The sequence below is a fragment of the Pempheris klunzingeri genome, chromosome 7 (genome assembly GCF_042242105.1).
Source record: "Pempheris klunzingeri isolate RE-2024b chromosome 7, fPemKlu1.hap1, whole genome shotgun sequence".
In the NCBI taxonomy this organism is placed as follows: domain Eukaryota; kingdom Metazoa; phylum Chordata; class Actinopteri; order Acropomatiformes; family Pempheridae; genus Pempheris; species Pempheris klunzingeri.
The window spans coordinates 16,172,609-16,188,397 of NC_092018.1; the positions used below are offsets into that span (position 1 = coordinate 16,172,609).

Here is a 15,789-nt window from a genome sequence, read left to right on the forward strand (position 1 = left end):
CCAGGCAAAGAGAAAAATAAAGTGAGAAGCAAGGTAAGGTGAGAAGAAAGGTAGAGATAGAAGGGATGAAAGGGTGAAAAAAAATACTAAAGAAATAATGCACAACTAAAGGGAAATGTATGTAAGAGGCGGATAAGGCAAGCAGCGGAGGGTGGGAGGGAGTGTTGGATGTTCAGAGTGCAGGAGAGAGTGGGAGGGAGTTCAGAAGGGAGGCAACAAGGATACTCTGTGAAGAGAGGGAGGGGAGAAAGAGAAGAGCGTGTTTATGGAGGAATGTGACAGTGTATGGGAGATGGGACGGACTGATTGCACCGTACCAGGTGTTGAAGAGGGGTGAGGGGGGTGTGTGGAGAGATCAGCAACAAAAGCAGACATCTCTCTTTCTCCACACCAGCAGTGTTAGCTAGTATCCAACTGGAAGTGCCTTGTTCTCAGTGATCTACACAGCTTTGGGAAACAGAGCAGCAGCGGCAGTGACTGTGACTGTGGGGGCAAGCAGAATATAATGGAGGTAAGTCACCTCCAGCATGACTTGAAGGAAGGTTATGGCGGTTTGACTGGATGTGACAGGGGACAAATGATGGTAAAGACTCAGTCAGGGCTCACTGCCTTGCAACTTCAAACAGGCGTGAGCCTCTGTGGCACCAGCAGAATCCACATATTTGAGTGTGTGTGATTTGTTCAGTAGCACTGTCCTGTTGTGGCTTACATTAAGTTTTGCAGCTACGTTTGAACTAAGTGTGGAGTAAAATGTAAATAAGGTTCATTTTGGTACCACACTGAATTATGTCCGTTGTTTACATAGTTAAACATTCTGACTGAACCAAAGTTTCTCAGCAGCGGCTTTTGCCACTTTTAATATGCAAGCCGAATTTCAAAGTAAAAGCATTTGTGTGAGGACATGCCAGCTCTGAATGAAATGTCTGCTTTCAAGGTTTCTTTTCCTTTGGAGAAAACTGCCAATCATGGTCTTTACTTTCAGCACAGCCATTACTGGAAAAATCATTGTTTTTAAGCAGGTGAAATAATAGGGAGCAGTATGTGTTTAAATGTTGCACTATACACAGCAATTCAGGGAAATAGATGGCACTGGTGTCACAGCCAGCTATTATGGGTGTTTTAAGCATGAATTAAGTGTGTTCCTCTGCATATGTCCCACCCTGTGATTCTCTGAAGTAACCGGGCCATATATCCTTATGATTTAGCTTTTTGATAAATAACAACACAAGGAAGAGATCTGTGAGGAGAATAATTTTCCCTTCGCACAACCTCCCATTTTTAGGACCGTCACACCTGTTTGCAGTAATGTATGAGTTGAGACATGTGGGGATTAAGAATTACTGGTGACAAGGTGAGTGGGTATGAGTATACAGCACCTGTTCAGACATGTTTAGCTTTGTTCTGTGTTGTAACTTATTGTGAACAGAAGAACACAGGGGAGGGACTCCCATGGAGAAGGTGCGGAAGATGAAAGTAGCAGCTCTCTTGTATTTCCACAGCAGAGAATACTTGAGCTATTTGTTTATCTTAGATGAAGTGCAGTTCGTTTTGTTGGTGTAAATATTATAATAAATGTTGGTGTAATTTATATCTTCAATTTTTACATGGGAATTTTTGCAGCTCAGTTGCATATCTATAGCGTGTGACAACCCATTGGAGCTGTCATGACCTGCTAAAGAAGACGCTGCTTAAAATAACTGTCCCAGATACCCAAATGCAGTATCCTTTCTTGAGTGAAGGCTCTGTGTCAGAGAAGTACAGCATCCCAACATCTTTGCGAGTCTCAGCTCATGATGATGTTGCAGAGTTTTCAACTTTCCAGTAATGATTCTTATAAATGTCCTTAAAGTAGAACTATATTATGATGGTGAATGAATCGGCTGAGCAACTGTGCACAGCTGGTGAGTATCAGCCGTGACTTTTGTTAGTTATGACACCTCAAACTGTTGAAAGAACCGTGCAGAGTTTTCCTACAATGAACAATTTAGCATTACATGGTCAGGGGGCTTTTATTTTGGAGCTGTGCACAGGTATCGCCTGCAGCAGATATTTCCAGCTGCTCTCTGAATGATATAGACCCCTGAAAGTGAGCTCATTGTGTCTTCTCTTACTCCCACATTACACCATCTACACACACACACACACACACATAGCCACAGCAGATTAGGAGAATGGGAGGATGGTTATGCTCCAGAATGACAACCTTATCACTGAGTCTTCAGCTTGCAGGGTCAATGGGCCTCAATGCCAGCAAAAGCCCCATTCTTTTCCACCTACCTATGCTTGTCATTCCACTGTGATACAGTATCACACAAAAATATATAAGATAGACTTTTAAGAGATGGTGGGTGAGAAATGCCAATGTTATTTATAAAATAAAACTTTCATTGGTACTGCGAAGCTATGAGCAAAACAATTTTATAATCTGACTTTGTAATATAACTACAAAACCAAGAACAAAAAATGTAGCTAAAACTGATCTGACGCCAATAATAATAATAATAACCAGTATAATGTGCTACCAATATAACGTCAACGCATTTAGACAACAAGTGTGCCTTCCTTGCTGAAAGCTCAATTATTGTACAAATAATAATCTGACAGCACAACAAAGCTTTTACGGTAATCCATCAAGTTTAATATTTCATATTTATGAGGCTGTCATGTCATGCATAAATGACACAGCTTGTTCAAAACAAGTGATGGAGTGCCTCCGTAGTTAAATGGTTGCAGTGTATGCCGCATGCCACATGGTTGCAATGTTGCTGGTTTTATATATAAATATACTTTTTTGTAGTTAATGGATAGGAAATAATTCAAAATGTCTAAAAATACAACCACTTGTTACGATGCATTTTCACTTGCTGTTTATAGAATGGGATAAAAGCCTTCGGTGTAAATATTTCATGACTATAGAGCTGGCCGGTGATCTGCCGTATCTAACTGAAGATACATACAACTCTTTAAAACCATTTTTGGACAGATTCCAGGATTGCATAAGTTTGAAGCATAATGGAAAAGTGCAGAGACATATTGCAGGGCAATAATCAATCTTGTATGGCTGAATGCAGCTAAATATAGAAATATAAAGGAAATTGCAGATATTTAATTTCAGGAGTCCTTAAATTCATGAGCATCAGCTCCCATCCTCATCAGTGCTAAAGGCTCCCATTTAGACTCCATTAAAAATACATTTTCCTCTATACTCCAGCTGCCAAGGTTATGCAAATGCTTGTACTACAGGAGTAGTAGTTGGCCAGCCATACAAATCCAAGTGAGCAGTGCAGACAACCTCCTTATCTATTTAACCCAAGGAGGTTGATTGTTTGGTTGACCTAATGTCTCATTTGGATGCACATAATAGCATCTGAATGCAATCTAATTTCAACAGGGGGTCCTTCACTAAAAGCTGGCCTCTAGTCAAAGATGTGGCCACATGCCTGCCAATGGACCACATTTGGATCGAATTAATGAGCAATAAATATTTTACTCGAATGATTCAAGTGGTGGTTTTAAGCCTTTCTCTGCATTCAAACCCCCAAAACTTTGAACATTCGAGATTGACTGTTTGCTGAACAATACACCAGTCGCCAATGTATAATGCAATGTTAGCTCCACAGAATATAAATCTCTCTCTCTGGCACGCACTCTGTCTTCCCATGTCTGTCTCTTTCTCTTTCTGCTACTGCCTCTCTCTCCGTGCCTGGTATTCCATCTCCTTACTCTGGGGCGGTAATGAGTGTCTGGTATTCTGCTCTTCAGCACTGAAGCCCTATTCATGCTCAATCTCCCTTACAATGCGCTAAAAGGATTACCCAATTAGCTACTATTGGATGCTATTGTGTGTGTAAGTGTGAGTGTCTGTGTGTGTGTACGTGTATGTGTGTGTGTGCATGCTTGGTCAGTAGATAGATGTGTGAGCAGTGAAAGTGAGAGATGGATGGCTGTCTGTACCCTACACTTCATTCCCAGTTGATGTTCTGCTGGAGGCCACATTACTCATCCCCACGACTCAGCCACAGTGAGTAAGACGCAAGATGCGGAACTGTGTGTGTGTGTGTGTGTGTGTGTGAGACCACAGGGCCTTGACAGGCCACAGAGGATGACAGAGAAAGAGTCAGAGCATTACCTCCTAATAATTCAACCTATTGGCCTATCGTTCTTTGGAAATTTACTCTCTGCTGTCATGTGTGAGCTCTTTCTACTTCTCCTCTGCTTTAATTTGTGAGTTTAATTTCTACTGTGTCATGCTGGGGATAATGGGAAATGCCTGCTTCATTACACGTGAGTCATCCGTTACGTGGTGTGAGCCATAGATCGATTCCAGTTATCTAACATGTTACATCACACTGGGAATGTTATGCCTACTTCTAGAGGATCGAACAGCATGATAAGCATTGATTTAGACTGATGTCTCCTCCAGGATTAGAAATACAATCCAGATATTTTGACCATCTTAATTTTAGTTACACCGTTTGATTTTATTCCTGGCCCCTTGGAGAATGCTCTGAAACAGCAATTATAACACGCCTGTAGGAAAATACTTGGACATTCTTTTTAAAGATTTATTCTATCTTATTATTTACACACGATTCCTCTGGAGCGACTAAAATGGCAATGAATTTACCAGCAAGTATCACCTGTGAACACACAGTCTGATATAGCTCATGTTGGCCCACATGTTGATGATAAGATCAATTCAGTAGCTTTTTGACTTTGGAGGGCTTCTCTTCAGTAGTCGACTCCCACCGTTAACCTTTGATGTTCGACATCCCTCCCAGCACTTGAACACACCACAGTGGAAGCATTTGCAAAACAGATTGTGCTTTTATCTCAAAAAGATATCCTAACTTTAACAAAAAAGTCTTAACACTCACTATGATGGATTACCTGCCTCAAGTTCGTTTTAAGTCTACAAGATGCTGTACTGACATTAAATAGAAAATGAATTGGAGTCACGTTAGAGGGGAACTCCACTGATTTTACATTTAAGTTTTCTCACTGATATCGGCCTTTGAGACAGAAATCCTGCAGGCAAGGAGTTCAGAAGACATGAGAATTTACTTGGCTTGGAGGGTTTACAGAAAAGATGCTGTTGAGTTGCAATATGGAACGTGTTAAAGGATAAAAAAAATCAGGATATCTCTGTTTCTGCTGCTTCACTTTTTTACCACTGACAAGCTTCCCTCACCAGTCCTCCAGCTTTAAGTTTAAATGGCAGTAATCAAGCCTTAAATTGCATAAACTGTGTAGTGAATGGGGTAAAACATGCAAGAACGTGAAATGATCATTTAAATAACTAAGAAATAAAGAGATCCTGTGTACAAAATCATGTGTGTGTTTCAGACGGCACACATACACAACGAACAATAAGCTGTCTGAGACTGACCTAAAAAAACAGACACACTGAACTAGATAGATTACACATGCATCTGTTAGAAATTACCATATAGACAGTGAGAATTAAAGTGATGCCATCTGGCACCGCGGCAATGTAGAGGTACAGTGAGAAGAGAAGAGTTTCATGGTCATTGTGAGACAGGTATAAATTTTGGACCTTTATAGTGCACTGCTGCCTTCCACTGGCTGTGGTAATGGATTGGCTATGCTCTCGGAGTGTGTGAGTGTGTCTGCTTGTGTGTGTGTGTTGGGGGGGGGGGGGGGGTTATTGTCAGCTGGTCTTGTGCGGGACAGGGCTTTGTGTCAGGCAGGTCAGCTGGGGCTCAAAAGCTAGTACGACACCACGACCATAGACACACACCACCCCCTGCCTACACACACACACACACACTCTTTTGTGCAGACACAGAAAAAACATGCAGCCAATCAGATATAAGATTAGATGTATGCATGCATCCACACACACCCCCAGTCCCATCTCTCCAAAGGTCTTAAATCACACTATTCACTCAAAAGCTGCAAGGTCACACCATTTGTACTGCTCATTAAACTTTGCAATGATGGAGCAATGAAAAGATTTTCAAATGACTTCAGTATTTGCTTCAAATAGAAGTGAAATTGGTCAATTCTCTCCAGCGAGCGAGTGGGAACATGAAAGTGAAACGGCAGGATCACTGTCCAGACAAACAGGCTTGGGGGGCTGAATGGGACGAATCGAGGAACAATGGTAGACAGCTGAAAGGATGAGTGAGCACTGTGCTGAAAAGATTATGGGAGATCCACAGAGATACTGTATATTAATTCATTAGTGGGTCTGAAGACTTTGTGAAAACACTTCATGGTAAAAAAGTAAAAAGACAGTATGATGTAACATGATGTTAACTGTAGTGCAATTCTGTCTGCACAAGTTGAAAGATTAAAGTGTGAGTATGCTGCTTCCCATGATTTTTACTGTTTTTTTAAAGATTTTTGTGCAATGATATTGATGAATCGGTAGTGTTCTGTCTGTAGACATGTGTTAAAGCTGTCTGTTTTCTCCAAATTAAGAAAAAGTGTACCTTTACTTGTGACAAAAAAATGGGGTGATTTACCCATGTTATGTCAGCAGCAGAGCTTAGGGGCCATATCTTTTCTGTTGTTGTTGTTTGTCCATTTGGAACAAGGTGCCTTGTATATTTTCCTGTAGTGATGTGGGATTGTATTTCATCCATATAGTGTTTTGTCAACAGTGTGTACTCTGTGGGATGCTGAACGCTCCACCGCTTGCACTCCAGCAATGAGACTGTGTGAAAGTGTATGTTATTTGTGTGGATGTGTAAAGGTGTGTGCGAGCCTGTGTGTGGATGTATGTTTGAACAAACAGCATAAAGGCAGGATGGTGGTAAATCACTATAAAACTGAGGCTCTCCAGACCTCTCATTGTGAGGACTAGTCATTTATTTAACACTCAAATATGGTCCTAGGCTGTTTGGGGAGAATACATCAACTGGCACACAGGAGTCCACACAAAGAGCGGCACACTTCAACAGACAAAGAGCGAAAAGAGAGAGGGCAAGCGCCTTTTTTCTCCTTCAGATGAAGTGTTGTTTGTCCAGGGTGGGTGCAGGGCACCGGGTGGGACGGATGGTTGGTTGGAGGGAGGGACTGATGGTAGCGGGAGGGGGGGTTGTTGAATGGTTATTACACAGTGAATCGATGCACAAATGGAGGGTGTGTGTGGGTGATAGCGGGGAGAGGAGGGGGCACACAGGGGGTGTAAAAGATCTTTTGTGATGGCTGGGAGTTAATCACTTGAGCGGCACACGCCAGTTCTATGGTAGCACATGTTGTACACTGGCTCCCCTGGGGGGAGCGGGAGGTCCCAAAACACACACACACACACACACACACACACACACAGTTGAATTTACATTTCAGTTATAATGCAAAGCTGGGACACAGGCCAACAAGAAAAAGCAGAAGACCCACCCCCTCCACAGAACAGTTAGCAAACCCTCCTGGCCGTGGTGATAGTGTGAGGTTTGCATTTGCTGTTGGTTCATTCAAGGGGACACTCACAGACGTGCACACATGACTGCCTCTTCAGTTTCTCCAGGACTGGATAGATGACTCTGCAGGGGCCTTGGTAAAGATGGATGCTTAGTTTGACCTGGCAGTAAGTAAAATCTATTGTTTCATTACTTCAGTCCCATGTCAGTGGTGGATGCTGATATCTGAGAGTGATAGTGAAGGCAGGAGTTTAGATGTAGTGGCAGACATCCAGGGAAGAGTGGAATCAAGGGAGTCACAGTCATGTCAGAGACTGTTTACATCAGTACTGGGGACTTTGCTTTGTGCTACTGCAGGTAAACATTTAACATCACATACCATTAATCTACATTTTCAGTGGCTGTGTGCTTGGTAGAATATATTTTGAATTTCAGCTCAAACAAAACAAAAAAATCAAAACAGAGGCTGGAAGACCCGTAACTGACTACGTGATTCTTTTGTGATTAAAAGGCTTTTTGTCATTTTGGATTATCTTTCCTCTCCTGTATTTACCTTAAATAGACAATAACTGTCAGCTTTTTATTCTACCATAGCAACCACTCAAACTGTCCCTCTTCTTTCTGTATGAATGCTACTCTGTCTCACTTGCTCTCTGTCTCTGATGCTACTATTATTCTCTTCATCGTGAAACATCTGTTGTGTACATGTCTCATCTCGCTTATCATTGTGGACAATGAAAAGCGACGGCCTTGATCAGCGCTCCTGCCTTCGTTCGGCATTTTTCTCTTCAAGCATGCCCATCAAACATCTGAGGGAAATGACACTGACAGCTATGTGTATCCTTACAGACACCACTTTGCAACCAATAATTATGGATTATCCTCAAGCCAAATGCAATGTTCACTAATATGTGACTTACAGCACACCATTAGTCCCACACTTACACATTATAAAATGCTCAAAGGATGAGGACCAGGTGGTTAGGGGAGCCCACAGGCCCGATCAGCCAATTTGGAGCCCTTTTCTACTAAGTCACTTTTCCCCTGTGGCCTAGAGATCATGGCTTGCAACATCTGGGGTCTGGTTTTCTTTAAAAGGGAGGTGGGGACAATGAAGAGCATCACTGGAACTTCTGTGAATAAATGTCCTTGTGTTATAAGTGAGAAAAATCCATTTGTGTTCTATGTGCTTAATCCAAACTTTATTTCATAATTCCAGCCGATACTGGTCTGTCTCAAGTACAATAGCAAATACAAAATGAATGTATAGTGTTATTCATATGGCAGCACCAGCCAAGTGTTGAGTAGGCAGTAAGTAGCCTAATTGCCAGTTTGTTTAGAGGAAGGGCACCCAAAGGGTTATTTGTCAAATTCAACGGCTAAGCCATAAATCTAGACACACAAAGCCAGGCAGAGAGCCAAGATGGACTTTTTTCAGTTTGTTTTGTAAATGTGAACACACCTGCTTCAACAGTCCATGTCTGGACTGAACAGGAAACAATATCATCTAACGGCATTAAAAAACTGATAAGCATCGGAGGAAGGTCTGTATTTGTATAGTGCCTTTCTAGTCATTTCAACTACTCAAAGTGCTTTTATATTACACCCTCATTCACCCATTCACACATCATTCACACAGGCGGAATCTCAGTTGTAGGAGACTATTCTTTCACGCACATTCACACACTGAAGCCCAAGGACACTTCGACATGGGATCGATCCACCGACCTCCAATTGAGACCCACTCTACCTCTGAGCCACAGCCGGCCTTCTAATGACATAACGACATGGCTTTGTATTTTCGTGAACACAGCTATATTCTCTGTGTTTAATGTCTTGCAGATGAAGCAACTAACAGAACTTCTCTGGGGTCATGAGTTGTATCTCACCTTCACTTCTGTATAACTTGACCACCTGGACTTGAGCCCCACCCTCCCCTCACCTATGCCTGCAGAACCATGGGTAGTGTCAGCAGCCTCGTCAACAACAACAGCCTCAACAGCAAACACTGCAAGGCGTCTGACTACAGGTTAAAAAAGGGAACAAGTCATCACAGAAAGAGCGGAGGTTGCAGCCTTGACGGGTTACTCAGGTGCGGTTTCACTCAGGGCTCCTCATCCTCCTCCACAACTCATCCCTCCAAAGGCCTGTCCCACTCCCGGTCAGGACGAAGTGAAGATTTTTTTTACATCAAGGTAAGCTCATACGCTATCAGATAATATTCAAAATGTGGTGTTTAATTCATAAGAAATATATAGTGCATATACATTCTGTATATTGTACTGCACTTAGTATAAAATGTTCTCCTGTTCTCTGTAAGGTGAGCCATAAACCGAGGTCAATGTACCACAGAGAAGGATCAATGGAAGATCATGCAGGTGGAAAGAACAGAGATGGTGAATCAGATGGGCGACCACAACCCAAACTGCTGCTCATGTCAGGAAAGAAGACTGACAGGGTGAGAAAAATGCAGACTATTTATGCTTTCATTCTCTCATGCTCTATCTAAAAGATAAAATTAGATTTTAAAGGAAGTTGCTTTCTTGGCACAAGTTAGATGAGAAGATTAATGGCAGCAGATGGTTATCTTATCATAGCATACAGACTGGAAAGGACTACCCTGGCTCTGCGCAAAGGTAACAAAAGTAAACGACCGGCAACTCTGAAGCTCAGTAATCAACATGTTATGCATCGCTCATTTGTACTGTACAAAAGCCAAAGTGTAAAAACAACAAAGCTCTGCTTTATGAGGGGTTATGTGCCAGACTGTTTCTCAGTTGAGACTCCAGAAAGTTGGTGCACCCGGCCAAGAAACAGCCCAGCTACATAATCTACCGTACAATGTCAAAATATCATTTTAACACTTTGGTTTTTATTACAGAATAAACACTCAAGATAAATCTTTTTCATTCGTGAGTTTTAGAGGTACTGGTAGGTAAATGTTGTTACCTTTGCACAGAGCTCTTTATTCTAAGCTAAACTAACTGGTTTCTGGCAGTTGCTTCATATTTAGCTGCATCAATCTAACTCTCCTCAAGAGAGCAAATAAGCACATTTCCCAAACTGTCAAACTGTTCCCGAAAGAATATTAGGTTTCGACATTAAATGAGCTTCAGATTTTATGTCCATTTTCATAGCCTCATCAAAGGTACCTTCATGCTTTACTTGACATGAGCCGTTGCTATGGTTATTCTTACAACTATTAAGAAGTAATACTGCATAACTGCAACACACTTTGAAAACCACACAGTGAAGTTGAGGATAAAACATGCACAGCAGGTAGTTTAATTGGTAGCAGCCATTCCTCATAACCTGTGTTGAACTTCCCCAGCTTATTAATCACCCCCTCCCAGATTAATGACCTAAAAATGCCTTGATCTTCTCAGGGAAGTCATTTCTGTGCCAAGAATACGTAGGCAAACCGAGTCTCCTTCAATAGGTCTTTATTCCTCAGGGGCAAGAGGGGGAGAAAGGAGAGGAATAGGAAGCAGCTTAAAAAGAGACAGAGCAGAGAATAAGAGAGAAAAGAGAGAGAGATTGAGGGCCAAAGAGAGTTTGAGGGATAGAAAGAGAGGGGGGGGGGGAAGAAGTCAGTGAGAAGGAATGCTGAGCTCACAAGCTTTACCTCTTACACTTCAGCAGTAGCTCATATTATTAATATCACAGAGAAGGGCTATTCATCTTCTCCCAGACAGCACATGGGGGAGAGATGTGGGATGCGGGAAGAGGAGAGGAGGACAGAGAGGAGGGGAGGTATGGTCCTGCTTGTGACGTTCTTGGGCAGCACAGATGGGGCATGTGGAGTATAAGTTCATCTTTGAGAAGAGTTTTCTCTCTATCACAGTCAGTCAGGAGAAGTGAATTTTACTTGCAACGTCTGCTGTGTGGCTTTTAATACTGCCAGCTTGTACTGAAGCAATTCTGCACGCTTCAGTGGTTCTGTTTCTAATATAAGAGGACATGATTGGAAAAAAAAAATCTATCCTTTTCATTTGTACAGACTTCGAGCACATGACAATATTTTGTCCCTGTGAAAGCCCGTTGTTATGATTTTCAAGTTTCAGAATCTGACCCATCCTTGTCTCTTTGTACTCTCTGTGATTTTCTTTTTGCCATGCTGTCAGCTAAGAGGAGCCGCTGAATATAAAAATAAAAATAGGGAAGAGCACCCCTGACTGTGTGTCATTTCACTCCTCTAGACCTCTGCTGAGAAGTCATTGGTCCGTTCCACTGCCTTCAAGCCTGTGATTCCCAGGAGTACGTCCTCCGCAGAGACAGGCCACAACAGCCTGGACAACATCCTTTGTCCTCTGGAGAGAGCAAGGAGCCCAGGCATTAGACACAAGCAGGACACCTCAGGTCTTTATCTGTATTATCTTGCAAAGCTATTGCCTTAAAATGAAATTATTCAGGTAAAATGACAAATTACAGCAAAATAAAATCTCATTTCTTTTTTTTACCCAGGGACTCTCTCTGACTCTGGACGTAACTCTATGTCTAGTCTGCCCACCCATAGTACCAGCGGCAGCCTAAGTGCTTCCACAGGCCCTGTCAGTCACAGTGATGGCAGCTCAGCTCCTGCAAACAGCCTCAGCAAGGGAGTGCAACCCAATTTCCCTCCGTGGGTCAGCGGGAATAGTGCAAACCTTGACTGTAGCTACAGGGCTGGTTTAAACAGCGGGGGGTTGGCATCTAAGGCTAATGCGGATACTGGCTCCCCACTTCCTGCAAATGAGCCAAGACCCCTCTCTGAAACTGCAGGTGGAATTCGGTCCCCTATTACTACAGATGAGTCGCTGATTGAACATTTGGAACAAAGACTGCTAGAGCGAGAGTCTGAACTGCAGGAGCTACAGGTACCAAGCTGTCACATTACAAAACAACAGCATGTGTTCTTAATCAGCATCAGTAGTTAGTCTGTACGACTGTCTGACAAATTCTTTTAACAGGTGAGTTTTGAAGAGAAGGAAGCGGATACGTGTGAGCTGTTTGAGGAAAGACAAAGGTACTGCGCTGAGGAGATGGAGGGGCTGAAGCAGCGATGCTCCACAAAGCTCCGACAAGTGTCCCAAATGGCAGCAAAAACCCAGCAAGCACTCCAGCTGCAGGTCAGCGAGCTCCAGGTCAGCCAATCTCCTGTTTTCATTTCTGGTTGATCATCATCTCACCATCCTTTCTCCTTTTGCAATGAATCAATTAAGATATGGAGGGAAAAAAGCATTATCAGATGCACACAAATGCCACACCTTGTACACTTGAATACACATGAGTAAGTGAAATGGGAAATTATCTCTTGTACAGGCAGAGAAGCAGAGGCTTCAGGAGGATGTGGCAAAGCTAACCCGAGAGAAGGATTTTGTTGAGCTCAGACTGAGGTCTTATGAGACAAAAAGCACACAGCTCGCGCCGACACTCGAGGAAACTCAATGGGAGGTGAGTCATGAGTCATATGTGTGATATCAGTTGGGTTTGAAACCTTGTAGCATACAACGCAATCTGGTGCCGTTTTGAAGGTCACTGCCGGGAACAGAATGTTCTTCCATCATAAGAGGAAAAATTCAAAATTTTACATAATTTAATAAGAAATAGAAATCCATCAGTCAGAGATACCAACTTCTCACAATGTTGCCTTTTAGGATCAGGAGCATCACACACTTCCTATTTTATTGTTCTATAATTCTAAGTCACACAGTTATCTTCCAAGATTTTTTTAGACAAATTAATTGATTTTTTTTATATCAGAGATGAATCAAATGCTTCTGCATAGGCAGTTGTGAAAGGGGTCACTCATAGTATTAAACCAAAAGAATCATCAACTCTGCAGTTCTCCTTGATGCCAGGGAGCTGTTTAGCATCGTTCAGCTCATTGTTTTGGTTTTAAGAGCTCCATAACTTTACTGTTTTGGTTCAGTCTCATCGCTCTCATCAGACCCATTTACAGAAGTCTTCAAACCAACTGTAAGATAGCTGCCCACCACGAAACAGCAGACAAAAGTTAGGGACTAGCTGGAGAACATAGTGGAGCATTTAGCAGCTAAAGGACCCACTATGTCCCTAAGAAGTTAGTGGGAAACAAAGGAAAGGGAATGTTGCATTCACATTTGCCAGCCAGGCTCCAAATTAAATATTAGTGTTACTGAGCCAACCGAGTACTGTAACTCAACTGTTTGCTAATTTGTTTGCCAACAACTATATATATGCTGTGTACAATCAGCCAAAAAAATCAAGTGATGCACATTAAAAAAAAATATTCTCAAGTAAATAATTTTAGTTATCTAATTATGAAGCTTATTGTGAGTGAAAAACGTGAAAGTCATACTTCCCATGCATACTACTGTCATATCAATTTACTAATATTTAATGTCCATTATAATTATTCAGCATTTTAGCATTTGAGTCACTTTTGCAAAATTTATGACACTGTGTGCACAAACAAATTGATCAAGTCCCCAACCATTTTCTAGGTGCTTCCATTATGGGAAATGCTCAAGATCAATAGTTGTAATGTACCACTGTAAATGTACATTAGACAGTAACTGTATTAACAGTGTGAGGGCATCCAACAGTTTGTTCTTCTTTGGCGTGGTGCACATATCACGCACAATATTACTCTGATTGGCGCATCCAAATAATTGTCTCTGTATAATTGTAGGTGTGCCAGAAGACAGGGGAGATCTCATTGCTAAAGCAGCAACTGAGGGACTGCCAGGCGGACATCAGCCACAAGCTAAATGAAATCGTCAGCCTCAAGAGTTCACTGAAGGAAAACACAGCAAAGATGGAGGCGCTTGAGAAACAGAATAAAGACCATGAGGACAAACTCCACTCTCGCGCCATAGAGGTTGAGGTTAGTCTGGCAATTCATTCCAAAATGATGTTCAAATAAAGATATGTGAATAAAATGTCCACACAATGCTCAAAGGAAAGTATTTCTAGTTAGGAAAGATATCTCAACTGTGACCATCAGTCTTTAATGCCCATATTTCAGCAGACTAATATAATCTTAAGGACGACACGTGACATGATTGGAGCTGTTATAGCAGTCAAAATAACCTTCTTAATTGCTGACCATGTGTGGATATTCTACATTTTTACTTCAGGTGTGTCATAATGAACTCCAACGCAAGAAGAATGAGGCCAATTTGCTAAGAGAGAAAGTGGGCAAACTGGAGACAGACATTGAGGGAATGAAACAGGATCTGGCCATGGCCAAAGAGAAGAGGCTCCAGCAGAGTTTGCAACTTGAGGCCCATGGCCAGACTGAGGCCTCAGAAAGATTAATCCAAGGGTCAAACTCGCCCGTCCAGGACCATGAGGAGGAGAGCAGTGGACACATGTCCACAGAATCCCTCCAGAGAGAAGTGGAGAGACTGAAGCGACAGCTCAGGGAGGAAAAGGACGCACAGGAGAGGCTAGCCAACAGCTTTGAGCAGGAAAGGAAAACATGGAACAAGGAGAAGGAAAGGGTCATCAAGTACCAGAAGCAGCTCCAGATCAACTACCTGCAGATGCACAAGAAGAACCAGGACTTGGAGCGGATCCTGAAAGAGCTGACCGCTGAACTGGAGAGCCGGACAGAGCTAGGCATGGACATCAACTACAGCTCAGGGTTACAAACATATGACGACGTTATTGCTACAGAGATTTGATGAGAAGCACTCACACACCTCCAGTAAAAGCGAACAGGGCACTTCACTATTTTTTCACCACAGATATTTATGAAATTATAACAATTCACAGCTAATTAGAGTTTTACAAGGGTTATTTAATAGAATTTGCATAATCTAGTGTATTTTGTGTCCAGGTCACAAAAAACGACACAATTAAGAATAGCTTTTTGTTGTTGTACTGTTAGTACTTGTTTAAAAGTAAATATTAAGTTATTTAATGCTCAAATGAGAATATTTTTGAACATTTTTCACCATGCTGTCTACCAGGATCACTCATCGTTCAAATCATGCACATTTTTGTAGTTTAAACACTCTTCTTTGGTCATTAATTGATGACGGCCAGACAATAGTTGATTTATCTGTTCCATGATTAATGTCTGGTGGTGACACATGATAAGCATGACAGTGGCTTAACATCTGTCCCCTCCAGCATGGAAAATGGCAGTGATATATCATCTATTAACCTTCAATTTTCTCTTTTTTGTGTATCCACATTATTGTATGCTCCAACGCCGTCCATTCTTAGGAGGTTTGTGCATGGGAAATACTTTTATGAATCATTTCAAAACAATACTCAAGTCGCATGATGTGAATATTTGTTACAGTGTGTTTGCACTTGAAAATGCACATTAAAATCAAACTGTCATGTATTTTCAGCCTTAATTTCAGAAAAAAACTGAAGCCAATATGCAAACTGACAATAGTTACAATATCTTATCATGTCATCTGTA

At 41.9% G+C, this 15,789-nt stretch overlaps 1 protein-coding gene across 2 annotated transcripts; it reads left to right on the forward strand.

The window, feature by feature from the left end:
* The first annotated feature begins 467 nt into the window (after positions 1 to 467).
* Positions 468 to 15,768, forward strand: lzts1 (leucine zipper, putative tumor suppressor 1). Of its 2 annotated transcripts, none has more exons than XM_070833925.1 (9): positions 468 to 511; positions 9,231 to 9,583; positions 9,709 to 9,846; positions 11,588 to 11,747; positions 11,853 to 12,244; positions 12,338 to 12,511; positions 12,690 to 12,821; positions 14,041 to 14,235; positions 14,489 to 15,768. In XM_070833925.1, the coding sequence occupies exons 2-9, from the start codon at positions 9,347 to 9,349 to the stop codon at positions 15,035 to 15,037; spliced, it is 1,977 nt and encodes a 658-aa protein (XP_070690026.1). In that variant the 5' UTR covers positions 468 to 511; positions 9,231 to 9,346; the 3' UTR covers positions 15,038 to 15,768. The 2 variants fall into 2 exon arrangements, with proteins under 2 accessions (XP_070690026.1, XP_070690024.1); XM_070833923.1 differs by lacking the exon at positions 468 to 511 and adding an exon at positions 7,460 to 7,555.
* The last annotated feature ends 21 nt before the right edge of the window (positions 15,769 to 15,789 follow it).